At 39.5% G+C, this 18,348-nt stretch overlaps 1 protein-coding gene across 1 annotated transcript; it reads left to right on the top strand.

The window, feature by feature from the left end:
- Positions 1-13,112: 13,112 nt before the first annotated feature.
- Positions 13,113-16,337, top strand: LOC132037633 (probable pectate lyase P59). The gene is made up of 4 exons (XM_059428170.1): positions 13,113-13,528; positions 14,208-14,531; positions 14,663-15,254; positions 15,838-16,337. The coding sequence occupies exons 1-4, from the start codon at positions 13,329-13,331 to the stop codon at positions 16,063-16,065; spliced, it is 1,344 nt and encodes a 447-aa protein (XP_059284153.1). The 5' UTR covers positions 13,113-13,328; the 3' UTR covers positions 16,066-16,337.
- The last annotated feature ends 2,011 nt before the right edge of the window (positions 16,338-18,348 follow it).

The raw sequence follows: 18,348 nt of genomic DNA, 5'->3' as shown, positions 1-18,348 counted from the left end.
CATGCTAACCCTTGGGTCTTCATTATCTCGCTGGACTTACGGCTATTTACGCATCTCCCCCTTAGACCAAGGCTAACATCTTATGCTCTTAGAAATTCTTCTCTTTTGTTGGGATCCAACTAACTTTCCTTATCTTCTTAATTCTCTTTGTACTCTACAACACGACGACTCTTTTTTTCGACTCACTTTCGAGCAATTTCTTCCGGGAAAAAAACTAAATTACTTACATTTAACGGGTTCTTCTTTGTATTCAAGCAAGCATACTTTCATCTTCTTAACGACTTAACTCTGCCACACCGTAAATCTTAGGGAAACCCCTTTTTGACAACTCTTAGAGGCTATTCTGCAGAAGGTTGCTCTCTTACTTAGCCGATTTCTTCTTCCACTAATCACTCTACTCCGAATTTAACTTAAGCCCTTGGTTTCTAACACACATTCGGATGTATTTGAACTATCACCCACATAAGGTGTTCATCTGACTAAGGGAATCAAATCATACTTCTACTAGTTCTGCTGAAATTGCTAATGCATTGTATCTAGTCAAAACTTACTTACTATTTTCCGTTAATCTTTTACTTCTTATATTTTCTTATTCTGCTCTGAATAACCTAAGCTATTTCTAACTCTCCCTCATCATCTGATGCTATTCTATGGTCGTATACTGTCTTTTCTGAACTATGGATCACACTTAAGAAACTTTCATCTACCTTACATGAAAATTGGAACAACTAAACCCAAACTTTCTGTACACTTCAAAATCATATCAGACTATACACATTTGGGATAAACACTTACTCACATAGCTTAAGAGAGCGTGTCACATCTCCTTATCTCATAATAATAATTACTTCTTGTAGTAACTTACTACCGCCGTACTCTCTAACTCTGATCTGGCTAAACTTAAACAAACTAAAATCGTTCCCAAAAATTTAATATCGTCTGCTCATGGTTCTTATTTCATACATATCTCTTTTATTAACGGGCATAGTTCGTACGAATCTTTAAATCCGTGTGAAGCGGGGATGCCTCTTTGTCTGACGACTGGAAGCATCCGATCTTCCCGAGAACCGGGAATACCGTGCTTAGCCGTATTACAACCCGGCCCAGGCTTGAGAATTAAGAGGAGCCACCGAAACACATATCAAGGCCCAAACGATACACCCTTTGGTGTCTTCTATCACACTTGTTGCACATAAAATTCTAAAAAATTGGTGGCTCACTGCCCCGGTATATCGAGAGGTTTCAGGTGCTCTTCAACTCGTTTCTAGCCGGGCGGCCTTTTTATCATATCTATACCTCGAGACTAGTGAACTAGCTACAGATGGAGTAGGTCCTGATGACCTCCAGTAGAAAACTGTCTGCCCCGACCTCCTTGAGATCCTCCATGATTTACGTTTCCTGCAGACTTAGCTCCTTTTCTAATTTCTCTAATATCCTCTCCCTGTTGTCTCCTATTTTCCTTTCTCAAGAACATCATTATTATTCAACTTCCCATTCATTATACAACACCCTTTCTCGGGCAACTTACATTTTATTCAAATTTCAATAGCACCTCAAGTCTCATTCGTTACCAGCAAGTACTTCACAATTGTACCCCTATGGGTAATCAACCTCGATTAGGCCAATTACCGGGTTAAATGCCGCACAACGCATTCGAAACATACGTAATTTGATAGGAAGAGAAGGTTACTTATTGCTCTAAGCTTTATGGCACGATCTGTGAGAAAGAAATGAGATAATCTAAATGTCTTCAGTGGTCAACCGGGCTTATATGTGTGGGGCCTCACACACATAAAGACCCCGCATATGGCTTCATAGACTCCCTAAGACACTTGAACCTAGTGCTCTGATACCAAGCTTTGTCACTCCCCGAACCATTGCTCGGGTGTAACATGGCAATCAGTGCTTGTCTGCGTATGCGGACACCAAGCTGGCAGCTTGAACGACAGGGTATATCTTGATATATAAGTATGATAAACACACTCTTAATCAAGTGAGAATAATGGACCGAAATATATATTCGTGGAAGAAATCCTAAAAATCCGTATCACAAATAAGTGGTAGCCAAAGGGCTAACTCAATAATCCAAAAAAATACTAAAATATCCGTACCGACCGTAATCTATGAAGCCTCTGCGAATAAGAAAATCGTGACTATTACGACAAGTGCCCCCGCATACCGTAATCTTGAATATACCATCGCTAGCGGATCAATATAAAGACATAGATAGGCCTCGTAAATGGGCGAGGCTCACCACCGATAGACGAATGCGAAAGCCTCACCAGCGGCTCGTGTCCGCACCGTATATCGGTATACGTATCACGAGATGCGTGCCCGAGCAATGGGACGTCGATACCGGAATTGTTGTCGGTACGTTAAGCAACTAAATGAAATAATAAGCTGAACAGAAACGAAACTGAAATGCTGATAACTGGACTGAAATAGAGAAGTAAGGATATGGATACTCCCTATCCTGAATAACGAATAACCTGTTTATTGTCTGTGACCATAGGTCCAATAATAATAATAATATGCATGCGACATCTGTGGCATGATGCCTAAGTATACGTATACATAATGCGTGACCTTAGGTCCATATCTATGGGCACGATGCCCTAATCAATTATTCAATAACAAGCCAAGGCGAGATATAGCTGACGCTAACAATCGATTCTGCGATTTTGAAGATGAAAGCGTAGCGTTCATTAATAATTCTAAGTATTCATATTGAGACTCATGAGATACAATTCACAAGTCTATATTGATTACGTACTGAGTTCATGATATTCAAATTAATCGCCATGAACAAATTCTGAAACTATAAGCCTAGAAGATAACAGTTCTACAACTATTCAAGAAACTAGGGCTTACGAGGTAATTCTTAAGTATGAGGAATGAGGCGTAGGGAGAATCATGAACACTCCCTAGCGTAGATAGTTAGCCTCACATATCTGTAATCGCTCTAATCCAATGAACTAAACTGCTTTTCTGACGTAGAACACTAAAACTCTAGCTTTGAATCACTTGGGAAGGATTTACCTTGGAAATCCTATGCTTTGGTGAAGAATCATGTTACTAACCGTGAATAATTGTTGATTACTTAGGAATCGTTAGAGCGACCTTACGTTGATGTGGGAGGATGAGGAGACGAGAGAAAATAGGCTGTAGGGCTTTAGAGCAGTTGTAATGTCTAATAAACTGAAATTTTGAGTTAAGTATTGAATTTATAGCATGGGGCATTTTGGACCTCCGGCTCGCCGACGCGACCTATGGCTTGCCTGCCTCGCTTTAGGGCAAGCTCCTTGTCCATTTACCTTAGAGCGATTTTCTTGAATTTTTCCCCCTTTTGGACCCCACCTCGGCGGCGCGGTCAGCGAGCCGCACCTCGCTTTGGGGCGAGCTCGGCGAGCTCCCCTTTCAATTTTACACTCAATCTACAATGTTCAGTAAAATGGGCATAACTCCTAGTGCAGAGCTTCGTTTGAGCTCCACAATATACCGCTGGAAAGATATTTCAAAGGGATACAACTTGCATGTTTTAAGTTTTCTCATATTCTTAATAGATTTTCACTAAATCGGGCTGGAAGGAAGACCTACCGAAAACTTAGCCGATTCTATCGAATCTAAGCACCCCTCTATTAGCCATTTTGAGACGATCATATCTCCTTGCTCCGGACTCCAATTGGCCTGATCCTTATCTGTTTGGAAATGTATTTCTATGTACTACAATTTAGATTTGAGGAACCTTTTCCAAATTCGCAACGAATCAAGGTGTTATGGTTACCCGAAGTAGGCCCCTCAGTCACTTTCGCAAAACGTTCAAACCTTCAAATTTCCTCTGAAATTCTAACGATACGAGTCTAACATTTATTTTAAGACATGGGGTGTTACAACGGCTTCCCTCTCTTGGTAGACTCCAGTTAAGCTTTGATATACGCGCGTTAGATGAACGGAGAATGCATGTATAGGATTTCAGAGATTGGGATGGATGCTTTAGATTGATAATGTATAAGAAATACCGGTTATTGTGTAGTACTAATATAGTTGTGGATTTATGATTACCTTATGGTGAGACTTCGATTAGCGAAGCATATGTTTAAATGATATTGTCAGAGAATGCATGTAAACCTTCCGGTATGAAGTTTGATTGGATATTGTCTTAGGTTGGGCCTTGCCGTGTGATTTAAGGACTAGCCACCCATTGCGTTCTTTGACTAATCTTGTTCTATTTACTTATTGTCTCGTTGCCACGTTGAGACATCGGATATTGGTAATTAGTGACAAATCATGGTTATGATATTGCAGCACTTTACTTGATTGATATTGAAATGAGAATTGTGATTCCATTGTGGCTTATTGTGTAGCCTTATTATTGATATTACCTGTGTGCCATGTGTGGTACATTTTGGGATTGAATTGGTTATTGATATTACATTGCATCATATTCATACGCATTTCCATGATACATTGATATTGCATTGTTATAGTACTAATGATGATAAGTGAGAGAGTGTAGCCTACGAGGTCTTTGCTGGAGAGCATAAAAGAGAGATGAGAGTCAGTGATCTGAGGTCATTTACTAGACAGGAATGAGTGTACGTTACCCGAGGTCTTTTGTTGGGAATGAATAAGTGCTCGAATCCTGAGGTCTCTTACCGGGATTGAGAGAGTGATCTTTGCCGAGGTTGTTGCAAGGACAAGTTGTACATGGACTTCGCTGGTCCCCCATGGGTTGTGCTGCCGAGATGTGATGTTCGATCAGTCGGAGTGCATGTGTACGGTGCATATGCATTGCATTCATCTTTCATACATTATTCCATTGCATTGTACCTCTTGGTTTTCTGTGATATTGTTGTAATATGATTGTGATCTACCGGTTCGGATTGGCTATACTGAGACTTGGCACAATTGGAATTAGTTACTATAACTATAGGCTGTGATCTTGGGTTGGGAAAGTGTGGTGCTAGGGGACCTTAATATGGATGTGTATGACTTATTAGGTTTGGGTGAGTGATGAATATTAGAATGACGAGAGAGTTATCCTTAAACCAAATTATGGATACTATAAATGATAGGTTGACCTTGCGGTACTGTGGGTAGAAATGGCCCGGTTAGTAGTCGTAATGTTGCGGTATTTGAGCATGGCTACCTAATTGGTATGGTAGATGAGTTAGAACTTGAGGAATGGTAAGAGTTAAGGAAATGGATTACTAGAATAGCGTTAGTGGGATAAGGCTTTATAGTTGTTTGGAACGAGTGGAATTTTATATTCATGATTTGACTTAAGATCGCCTACCATGTTTATTTATGGACTCTATCATCGTTATGTTATTCTAACCATTCTCAGCCAATGATGCTTACCAGTACTAGTGTTGTACTGATACTACTCTTGATATATCCCTATCAGGGTGTAGAGTTGTGCAGGTTATTGGTTGTTTGGAGTTTTCGGGAGATGTACGGTGCCTATCTTGAAGACCACCATCATCTCATTCCTAGATGGAGGTTAATTCTTTTATTTTCATTGTACATTGTCTTCAAATTAGTCGCTCTTGTACCAGTCTAGACCAGGTCATGGGAAAGGAGTCAATGTAATTGAAAGTTGTTGTAAATACTTCCGTTTCACTTATATAATGAGTTTACTTTCGCATTTTGTTTATGTTATAACTTGAAGCTTAATGAATCTTGTTCTACTATTGTATAATGAGTTTGGTTTGGGTTAAGGGTTCGCCTACCGAGGTAGGAATGGTAGGTGCCCGCGCGATTCAAAAATGGGTCGTGACAGAGGCATAACCTATAATAGGTCCCAAAGGAGATCACTTCTGATAGTGGACCTCAATTCATTGGTTCCAATGTGATCGAGTTCTTGGAGGAACTAAAAATCAAGAGAATCACATCTTCTCCTTATCATCCAAGTGTTAATGGATAAGTGGAGTCAACAAATAAGACCATTATCCTAAATCTACAGAAGAAGTTGGAAGACGCCAAGGGAAAGTGGCTGTTGCCCGAAGTCTTGTGAGTGCATCGCACCACGAAAAATACACGTACCGGGGAAACATCATTTTCTCTTATCTACGGTGTTGAAGCCCTAATTCCAGTAGAGGTTGGGGAGTCGAGTTTAAGGTACTCACAGGAAAATTAACTAGACAACAATGAAGCTATGCTGATCAAATTGGATTTACTTAAGGAGCATCGGGACCTCGCTTTTTTGTCCAGATGATAGCATAAAAGCAACTAATGGAGAGTTACTATAACTAAAGAGCGTACCTTTGGTATTTCAAAGTCGGGGACTTGGTTCTCTGGAAAATGACCAACAATATCCAAGAGGTCAATACTCGAAAATCAGGGGGAAATTGGGAAGGACCATATTGAGTGTTGGGAATACCAAGAAATGGTTCGTACTAGTTGGAGAATAGGAACGGAGTCAAGTTGTCAAGCAACCGGAACATCAGCCACCTGAAGAGATATTATTGTTAAGGCAGAACTTCCAAGCTTTCTTACTTGAATTTCTCACCGGTTTCTTTCTTGTGAACAGGGCAGAAGACTATGCAAGCCCTAGACGTGCCTGGTCGAAGTTTGCACATCAGGTTTCAAGAAAATACGTGTTGTACTCTTTTTCCATTCGACCAGTTTTTGTCCTAATTAGATTTTTCTAGCAAGGTTTTTAGTGAGGTAGTAACCTACAACATATTATGGTGACAAGAGGTGGTCGGTTATTAAGTACTCCAGTGTTCAGATCCTCATACTTCACACCCCAACACTGGGGGGACTATCCCCTCCGGTAAGAAAAGCATAGTTGGAAACACAAGGAACTGCTGAGGGAAGTGAAAAGCTTCAAGTCAAAAGCAATCGCTCTGAAGCACAGTAACACGAGGACTGCAGGGCAAGATTCGTAGAAATAAGATGTTATCAATTGAACACACGAGATGGAAACTTGGTCATTTAGTAACCTTTTTCAAAGTATTGATTGTAATCGTTCACAAGTGAAAAGAATGAATAAAGTTTCCTTCTTCTCTCAAACTTTTACTATGTCAAAATAACCTTGTTGATTTATTATCTATAGGGATGTTAATAAACATACCAAACACCTGTGTCGGAATGAACAGGAGACGTCCTCTTCAATATAACGTTAAACATAAGGACGATGTCTTAAAAAACCTTTACAGTTAAAAGGTTGAAAGCTGGATGCAGAGATCACTGGTCGTAAAGTTAACCAGATAAGAAACTTCTCGGACTTTACGATTTAAGAGGCCAAAAATCCTTTATTTAACTCCTCGGAAAAACTTCATATAATTTTTATAGAAGCCTGTAGACTAGGTGAACATTCACCAAAGTTCTAAGTAAAACCATTCTTAAAGGAGAGTTTCCCCAGACAAATGTTGCACTGAAGCATGTTATAAGGGCAAAAAAATTCCATTCCAATGCATTGAAAATAATTCAAACTGCATAAGTTAAAGAAAGACAATGCTACAAAACGCTGTCTTTTCCCATTCAAACCTCAAGCATAAATTTGTCCCGAAATGATTGCAAGGCAACACAAAAAAAGCAAAAATTATACAAGTTCGAAAAGCAAAAAAGAGAAAAAATATAAGGGCCAATCATGTAGAGGAAGGAGGAAAATACTCAAGAACTACTAGATTTGAGGTCGGTGTCTCGAAAGTCTCAAGCGCCAAGGACGCCGGGCCTCGGGGACTATCACAGTGAGTAGGGGCCTCCGACTAAGACATGGGGTTTCATTTCCCTCGAGCTATTCCCCATATTCATCTTCTCCAGATCCGGAGGAGTTGGATTCATCTTCTTCAGGGGTTCTGGGCCATCTCCAGGCACTCAACAGTCATCTGCTCTAAGTGTAAGGCCTTGGAAATCTCTTCATCAATATCTATTCTACCAGCCTTGACTTTCTTGAGCGATCTTCTTCGCATGTTCCAACCTATCTCGAACCTTGTCAAGTTCGTGTTGATCCTCTAAAGAAATAAGCTTGGCCGCCGCTATCTCAATCCCTTTTTCAGATCAGCATTTTCTTTTCGGAGAATCTCGTTGGAGGTGGACAATTGGATGTTTGATTGGATGTGCTCTTTGTTTTTTTTTTGAAATGTCAACCAACTTCCACTCAAACTTCTCATCATCCCTCCTTGCAACAGCGACCTATGTGGTTATAGCCCCAAGGGCAGCCTCTAGGGCCTGGACTTCCGCCTCAAGTCCAGACTCTTTTTCTACGGCGGCAGTCAGAGAGTCTTGGCTCTTGACCCATTTTTTCTTCAACTCGTTCAGTTGAGTTTGGAGAAGCCCGACCTCTTGGTTGTAGACTTTCTTCTCCTTCTCTGCTTGCTCAAGCTTAGCCTCAAGCTCCACAACCTGAGTGATATTGTCCTCAGCGGCCAACAGATGCTCAAGTGCGAGAGTCTCTTTTAGCGACCAACTCATCTTTCATCACGATCATTCGCTGAGTCTATTTGAGGTGAGGAGATTGGCCTACAGGCAACGTTGAAGTTAGCTTTTGATAGAGAGTGACGAAATAAATGCTTGGTAGTAAAGGGAAAGAACTTATTCGAGCCACGTCATCTATTTTGGCATTGAGAAGGCACCCAGAAGAAACTTTTTGCATCTTTCTGTTATCTTTCTTGGAGGCAATCTGCTTCATATAGTTTGTCATCCGCCAAGTTTAGAAAGAAGATGGCATTTCTTCGATAACTGGAAGGATACCCGTGTGTGCTGGAGGGATCACGAATTAGGATTCGGTACTTATCCACTACCTCGTTGTGATATGGTGATGAACAGAGGGTTTTTGGAACCGATCTCACCTGGAAATTGGAAATGGGAACGGTAGAAGGGTTGTAATAGCCGGTGGAGCAGATGTAGAAGTTGAAAGAGAGGCATGTAGGAGAGTGGCACCCAGAGGGGCAGTCCTTTAGCTGGCCACAATGAAGGAATGCTGGAAAGGTGACTCTCTATCTCAACAACATCATACTCTCTTAAGAGCCAGTTAATTTCAACGCCCGAGTCTGTTAGGATCGGGCTACTCCTATGCTTTCTAAGAATCAGATTCTTAGAACTGTTTGCGTAATAAGGTAATGCCGCAGAAAGTAAATCAACACAAGAATTTTCACGTGGAAAACTCCTTGCACAAGGGTGTCAAAACCATGACTTATATTCCTATAGGATTTTCCCAAAGTCTTCACTATAATCAGAGCGGGTAATAGGTTTACAAATTCCTTGTAACACCTAAAGGACATGTCTCTTCAACAGTCACCTAAACAACCTAGTTGTTTTGTAGGGATATGTAACTAACCTGCGAACACCTATTACACCATACTTACAGAGGTAAATAGGTGGGAACCACAAAAGAAACTAACTAATACAACTAAAGAACTGTATGTATAAATCCTGAAAGGCTTGGTTCGTTGTTGTTTGGATAGTTGGCTCTCTTGAGATGAAGGTGTTGACTGTGGTCATTCTTATCTCTCATTAGAGTATTTGTGATTGTGTCTTCTAATCTCCAAAGCTTGATCTTGTTGTGTATATATAATAGCAGTCACCGCCTTCAATGATATGAATCTAAGAAGGTTTTGGTTTATTTACTTGTACCCTAAAACCAAACCTTGTATGATTTGGAACTTTTTTTCTTCCTTGTATGCATGTCGGCTTCCTTGTCCTACCATGATGCTAATTTTTGCGTAGATCAACTTATGGAATATTGTAGAATATTACCATAACTTGAAGTCCAACTCTTCATCGAATAGGAATCAGTTAATATTTCTTTTGCTCTAACGTCAGTATGAAATATCTTTCAGTCTCCGATTGCGTAAATGAATAGGTCCTTTGAGTAGTTCCTCTGAATGTTGTGACTGTTTCACTGATTCCTTCGGAGATCTCTTTCAATGTCTGGTTCTTCAAATTAATTCCTCCTTATATCTCCCTTTGATTGTCTCAGGTAAATTGTTTATCAAAACTTCAATATTAGGCTCATGATCATTGAGCAAGTAGCTACTCAACATGTTCCGCCCAGGCCCTCGGTTTTCCCCTCCTAAGGAGGATTTCAGCTTCCTCCTTGGTCTCTTCATTTTCCAGGACGACCACCGAAGAAGGAGCAATGGTGACCGGGGCTTGAGGCCCTTCACAGAGACCTTGGGGAGATTCCTACTTGACTCCTCGGAATCCTTGGAGGTACTTTTCTTTGCCTTTTTACCCCGACCTAGGGATTCGTAGAAGGAACCACACGGGTTCTCTTCCATTCCATTATAGATCGGACGATCTGGTTGGCCTCGTCCGTATAGGTTAGCACTTCAACCACTAGGTTGTTAGAAGAACCTTTGGGCAAGCCTATGACATAAAGAGGGGTTACGACCGAACAGGATATGTGATTTAATCAATATGGTTGAGTGCGAGGGGCTTACCATGGTTCTTGCGTTTCCAATCATTGTCTCCAGAGGTTTTCTTCCACGTACGGCTCTTATGAGTAAAGACATACAAAATCTTCTAGATCCATTGAGCGTACTCCTCGATCTCCGGAGGTTCCCAAAAGGAGGCTAAAGGCAATAAAGTCAACGAAATTTAGTAGCGTAAAAGGAAAGGTAAATCATTGATAAGTCACTAGCAAAGCCAGAAGACTTACGAGTGGGGTTCCACTTCTCTGGTAGAAGTAAGTCACGCCGGCAGGGAGAAGGTCATTTTTGCCATGACCATGAATCTTTCCATCCAATCACGGTCGTTGTCGTCATTAAGGCAGGAGAAAATGGTGTTACTACCTTATTTGCTCAGGATAAGTATGCCACCCCTAACAAGATTCGAGAATACAGTATGACCAGGTGACCGAGGTGAAGTGCTCACCGGCCAAGTTAACAAGATGCTAGAGGCAAGCTACGATCCTCCATACTGACGAGCCCACTTAGCTAGGTAGACCTTGTATCGACTGCAGAATTCCAGAATAACCGGATCCACCTCTTCTTCGAGCCTCAGAGAGAAGTAGTATGTATATACGAACGAGTACCCCATCCAATCGCAAGTGATATTTTTTTCTTCCTGGGGAATGATCACTTCAATTTTTTCCCATCGGCATTCTTCTTTGATGGAGGGCAAGTGAGTGGTCCGAATCGTGGATCGGCAGTCACCAGTTGGTGTCTCTAGGTCACTGGTTTTGTTGATTATTGTGGCTTTGACCTGGAGGTCCTTGTTAAAAATCCACGTCCTCAGAGTGATCGAGGCTACAGTGGGGCCACTAGTGGTGATTTTATCCTTGGTGGCATTTTTATCTTTCTTTTTCTTCTTAGTAGCAGCGGCCCCGCCGGTGATCTGATAGGCGGCATGGAATCAGAAGAGGTACCGCAACGACGGGAGCAGCGGTGGTAGCGATCTCAGTTTTGGGAAGTTGTGAGAAGACATGGTGTTTGAAGTAAGGAATTTTTTAGGCAAGTTGTTGGTCAGAAAAGCTTTTCGGTGATCGGATTAGTAGAGGAGAAGAAGATGGAGTTCCAAAGAGCTTTAACAGGTGCTGAAAGGAAGAAAAGTGGTAAAGTGAAGGTGTTGGAGCGTCTGTAAAGAGGGTTGGCATTGAAGTCATCATTAACTCGGTAACATGCTTGGCCGTCATATGAATCGTCGGCCAACCAAAAGGTGACACGTGTCCGAGCATTTTGTGTGAAGAGACATGCGTTTTGTCAAGCGTCAAAGCCTATTCAATTGCTTTCCTGCCAAGAACTGAAAAAAACTTATCCTCTTCCCGATCACATTCTGTCAAGTCACCTGCAAGTGGGGGGACTATCTGTATTGGGAAAAATCCAGAGAGGCCAAGTGGTTGAATCAGACATTGACACGTTGCAATAGAGGACAGATCAGACGTGAGTCAGCGAGTGAGAGGCACTAGGCAAGCATGTGTGGCCTGTCAAGGGTCTAGCTCGGATCGCAACCTCTGAAGACGAAGGCTACAATGATCGGTATAAACGTGACAGTCTATTGATTAACTGCGAGGAAGTCAAGCAGGCGACCGTTACGGAAGATCTGGGAACCTCCTCCAGGCTTTATTACACATTATTGCGGGCATTAATATTTGTAGTTAAGAGGGCATGGTTCATGGATCATGCTTCCCATAGCTCAACTAAAAATAGAGAGCTTCATTCTCATTGTAACACATTCTGAATTCGACTATCTCGTGCATCGTAAATGCTTAGAAATTTCTTTAAAACCACTTGTTCTTCACAGTGTCCGTCTAGCTCAGTCAGGATCCCCGTCCAGAGAGTCAATCTTGCGACACCTTCAAGATCCATGCTACTTTACTCTTGATATAATTCGATTTTCTTCTTTAAGTTTATTTTACTAGTTCTTGATTGTTATCTTATCAATTTGGTCATATGGATCCGCGTGTCCATAAATCACGTATACAAATTCAACTGTACCGTTTTACAAGTAAACAAATATCAATATTGTATAAATATGCAAAATATTACTTTGTTAATTTGCATGGATAGCTCGAAGCAATGTTTATGTTTTTTGGTTGATCGATAATAACTAAATGACAAGAAAAGATAAAGTAGGACGAATGTAAATATGAGATTTTTAATTTCTGGATATTCATGATTATGACATAAGAAGTACGTACTAAGGATTAACATAATGTTATCATTTTGCCTGTTTAACTCAAACCAACATTGTTTGCATGTACCTTCGTTTGGCTCAACAAATGAAACACTTCATAACAGATGTTTTGAATATACTAATGCTGCTAAATACATTACACTAAACTCTGTGCACCAAAAAAAATATATAGAGAGAGATTAATCTATTCATGAACTAACTAGAACTCTCATCCACTTAATTTGTCCTTGTGAGTTTATTACTTTCTCTCCATTCCATTAATTATTGTGTTAGGATTAAATTATTTTATATTTGTATTTAAAGTTGACTTCTTCTTCTTCTTCTTGTTCTCCCTTTTTTTTTTCTTTTTTTTTTTTGTATTTAACTTTTGACTAGTTCAACTTTGGAGAAAATGTAACAAAAAATGAGGAATTAACTTGTGATGGTGATTTACTTTAGTAAGAAATGGATGTGCGCAAGTTGCGAAATTATGTGTTCAATGTTAATCACAAGTAGTAGTATTTAAACAACATTTGACAAGTGAAAAGAAATGTACCTTTCATCGTTGTTGTCTCTTTGAGACCGAGCCCTAAGCTAAAATTATAAAACTTCTTGTTGTCGCGGCCGGTCAATAAAGGGCCAGAACCCATACAGAGTTAAGGGTTCGACCCTTGACCATCGTAACAACAACAGGAAGGTTAAAAAAAAAATACAATTATATCAAAAATATCAAAACAAAAAAAAAATATAAAAGAAACACAGAGATGGGAGGACCTAAGTTAAAGTATTCGTTCTTCTTTCTATTTATCACTTTTTGTACAATAATACCGAGCCTAATGGCTCATATTGGTGACTTCGACGAGGTATGGAGGAGGAGAGCCGAAGAAGCAAAAGAGTATGCCCGTCAGATTTACGAGCCCCACCCTGAAAATGTCACACTTGCATTTAACCAAAAACTTCGCGAGTAAGTTAATTTCCTGTTTTCTCTTTGGAATCGAATTTAGAATTTAGATTCAATGAATCCAAATGGACATGGTCTATAACTCTATATGCACAATATGTGGCTGTATTTTATTTTTTATTTTTTTTATTTTTTGCATATAAACTATGCATATATTTGACTTGTCAAAAATAATGCATGCAATTAAATTCGTCAACTTTAAATCCGCCTCTATTATGTTTTCCACGTGTTTTGTGGATCTTATAATTCTTTTGAAAATGAAAAGGTCAATTATTTTCTTTACTGTGATCCTAAAAGTCCATATTGTAGGGTCATTTTGAGTTTTGGCCTTTTGGGATGACAATTTATAAAAGCATCACAAAGTCAAGAGAAAAAGGAATATCCAGCATTCTTCATTCTTCATTCTTCATGTTGCTAATTTCAACTATATTTACAAGATCATATGTACAGAGGGGGAATGATATAACAAATTTACCTACAAAATGAGCTTTGAGGACAATGAAGGATAAGTTATTTTGTTTATTGATACCCCTCCTTTGTGTGCAATGAAATATTTTATTTCAGAGAAACAACTTCACTAGAAATGTTCTCGTATATAATATGGTGCATAATTAATACAGTAGTATAGAGTATTATCTTTTGTAGAAAAAATATTTACATTATGAGTTGCATTAATTTACAGCACAATGAAGGAATTAAGGCAAGTTAAGCATAGCAATAGCACAAGGAGGGGGCTAGGGACCAAAAAGTACGATGGACCTTGCACGGTCACAAATCCAATTGATAGGTGCTGGAGATGTGACCCTAATTGGGCAGACAATAGGAAAAGACTAGCAGATTGTGCAATGGGCTTTGGATCCAAGGCCACTGGTGGCAAAGACGGTGAATTCTACGTCGTCACTGATAATTCTGATGATTATACCGATCCAAAACCAGGAACTCTTCGTCATGCTGTTATCCAGAAGGAGCCATTGTGGATCATATTTAAAAAGGGTATGACCATTAGGTAAGTCACATCAATGTCAGAAGTACTTCAAGTGAAATAATAATTTTTACTCATAAATTTAAATATGCTTTTTAAATACAATTCAACTTCAGAACGCTCATTTATTTCAATGTCACTCAAATTGTCTCCAGGTTGCACCAGGAGATGATCATGCAGAGTGACAAGACCATCGATGCTCGTGGGGCTAATGTTCACATTGCGAAAGGTGCTGGCATAACCCTCCAGTATATCAAGAACGTGATCATCCACGGACTTCACATTCATGACATTGTTGAGGGAAATGGTGGGATGGTTCGGGATGCAGTGGACCATATTGGAATACGTACGAAAAGTGATGGAGATGGCATTTCAATCTTCGGCGCGTCCAATATATGGATTGATCATGTCTCTATGAAGAGTTGCTACGATGGGTTGATCGACGCTGTTGAAGGATCCACTGGTATCACAATATCCAATGGACATTTCACTGATCACAATGAGGTGATGTTGTTTGGTGCAAGTGACAGTTCTTCCATAGATCAAGTTATGCAAATCACATTAGCTTTCAATCATTTTGGGAAGAGATTGGTACAGAGAATGCCAAGGTGTCGATGGGGATATATCCATGTTGTTAACAATGACTATACTCACTGGAATATGTATGCCATTGGTGGCAGCATGCATCCCACTATCATTACCCAGGGTAATCGTTTTATTGCTCCTCCAGACATCTTCAAGAAGCAGGTAATCAAACTCTACATTCTTTGTTTGCTTATTTGTTTGTCTAAAACTTTATTTTGTATTTGTACTTTGAGGGGGTAATAAGGATATATAAGCTATACACTACAAGTTATAAGTCAGAAAAGGGTGAGAATGACGTCAGTCATCATGCCCATCATGTCTTGAGCGGTACACATACACTTGCTACTATGACTGGTACAAAGGGAGGGCAAAGCATGACCTTCATCTTTAGCCCTTCGCATGATTCTCTCTCAAAAGAAGTGGGACATGAATTCGCCTAAGTAAGGAGCCCTTTGGGGCTTAGCGTGTGAGTAACTTCACTTGGGAAAGAACAAAGAAAGGGCAATTACCTGTATCCCAAAAAAGAGTTGCTCTAGATTTTGCGCGCACACTTTCTCCTGAGCCATTTTATCCAACAACTAATGTTATTACTGAAAAGGGAGCCATGATAGAAAATCGAATTTTTACACTATTAGGATATTTTAACCGATTATAGCAGGTTATATAGATTTATATGTTAAAATGACGGTATAAGAAAATTGTGTATTACTATCATTTATACTGAATTTTGAATGTGTACACATAGGTAACAAAGAGGGAGTACAACCCAGAATCAGTGTGGATGCAATGGACATGGAGATCAGAGGGAAATCTATTCATGAATGGTGCATACTTCACTGAATCTGGAGATCCAGATTGGTCACAGAAACACAAAGATCTTTATGATGGAATATCAGCTGCCCCAGCAGAAGAGGTCACTTGGATTACTAGGTTTGCAGGTGCACTTGGCTGCAAAGAAGGACAACCTTGTTAGAAAATAAAAACAATTTAGTTTCTAACATCTTAAGATAGCAAATAACGGTGAAGTCGGAGAATGCTACAATTTTTTGTATGTATCTATCGAGATAACTATTTTGTAAATTAATTTTTTCTTGGGAGTAAAAGAGCTATAAACGTTGATTACCTTTAATTTTTTGCTCATAGCGGCTAGCTTTCATTTTGTGTACATATGTTGTGCAGCCGTTGGCAGTTTTGTAGTCAATGTTTTGGTTCTCTAATAAATGGAAAAGCATACATTTTTACATTCATCGTGCATTTAATTTTGTATGTTCAAGGAGCTTAATTATGAGTTTCAATTTTTACACTATCAGGCTAAGTCGACTTATAATAATAGGTAGCATTTTATAGTAAACTTGATATATTAATCTCTTTTTTTAATAAGATTTCTTTTAATCAATCCACTTCACGTCCTGTGGTGATGGGGGTTTGACACTGACCCCTAACTTATTTATTTTTATAAATCAAGAAAAAGAGTATAAAAAAGGAGGGGAATATAACAGCCAAAACCTCCCAAACCAACTTAACAAAAAGAAAAATGACAAAGACGCGTGATATCTGACCTTACCAATACATAAAACGAAACAATGGATCAGGATAGCTCTGTGGTATACGTTAAGTAGCAAAAGGATCAGTGTGTCCTTACCTTTATACCTAGCTCATCATATAGACCCAAGAGAAACAACAAAAATACCTTGCGCTATACATTGAAATCTTGTTCAAAAAAATTCTTGATGACTCTATGTCATAAATTAGGAACCTGCATCCTATTTGTGGTCTGTAGTGGACAATCACCTATTTGGGGAGATTCATTGATTTGGCAATTGTTGAAATTAAGAAGAATTGAACTCAAGCAATTGAAACAATGATTGATGAGCAAGTTAAGCTCTTGACCTAGTTCTAGATGAAGAACAGAGAAGAGAGAGTGAATCAAATCTGTGTGAAACCAACTGATTTCATTCTGTGTCTCATGCTCATTATACACAGATACAAGGATGAGAGAAAGTAAAATGCTTAGCTGTGTACATCTGGCCAATCTAACTAACTAAAATATCTATCAACTAACCGACTCTTCTCTAAGTTAACTAACTCTGCGCAGCAACTAACTAACTGTATAAATAGCTACCTAATCTAATCTTCACCTAATAATGTCAACACCTCCCCCCCCCCGGTTAGAGGTGATGGTGTCACTACCAACTTGCTAAGCAAGGTGTGATGTTTGACACTACAGAGAGATTTGGTAAGAATATCGGTCAGTTGTGCATTAGTGGAGATGTAGTGCAAGTCAATAAGTTCATCTTGTAGTTTATCTCTAACAAAGTGGTAATCCACCTCAATATGCTTTGTTTTTTCAAAGAACATAGGATTGTGTGTATGTGAATAGTTGTTTGATTATCACAGAACACTGAGATGGGTCTGGTGGAAACAACAGTCAACTCATCAAGCAATATGTCCAACTAAACTAGTTCCCCAATAACTTTTCTAATAGATCTGTACTTAGCCTCGACTGAGGATGGTGAAATAGTGGTTTGCTTCTTTGATTTCCAACTGATGGGACTCTCACCAAGAAACGTAATGTATCCGATCACTGACCTTCTCGAATCTGGGCAAGTAGACCAGTTTGAGTCACAATAAGCTAAAACTTTATATTTTTGACTGTTGGACAGGAAAATACCCAGAGTAGGATCAGCTTTCAAATATCTCAAGACATGAAAGGATGCCTTGTAATGTGGCTCCTTCGGATCTTGCATGAACTGACACAGGTGTTGGACACTATAAGAAATGTCCAATCTGGTATTAGTGAGGAAATTGAGTTTCCCAACCAATTTTCTATAAGAAGTACATCTAATGTTAGCCATTCTGCTAAATTTCGACTTCTATGTCATGGGAGAAGAAACTGTGGTGTAATTCAAGCAGTCATACTCTTAGAGTAAATCCATAGCAGCCTTCCTTTGTGAAATCAATATGCCATTGTCCCTATATAGAACTTCTAACCCAAGAAAATAATGCAATTGTCCCAAATCCTTGATCTTGAATTTGTTCTGCAGAAATTGCTTTAATTGTTGAATTTCTGCTATGTTAGTCCCATTAAAGATCACATCATCAACATGAACAACAACAAATACAATGGACTGGCCATTCTTCTTATAAAACAAAGAGTAGTTACTGACAGAATGTGTAAACCCCTTTGAGCACAAGGATTCTGCTAACTTATCATACCATTGCCTACTAGCTTGTTTCGGGGCCCTAAAAGACTTTA

This window comes from Lycium ferocissimum, chromosome 11 (genome assembly GCF_029784015.1).
Source record: "Lycium ferocissimum isolate CSIRO_LF1 chromosome 11, AGI_CSIRO_Lferr_CH_V1, whole genome shotgun sequence".
NCBI lineage: Eukaryota > Viridiplantae > Streptophyta > Magnoliopsida > Solanales > Solanaceae > Lycium > Lycium ferocissimum.
This window is presented reverse-complemented; position numbering and strand designations above follow the sequence as displayed.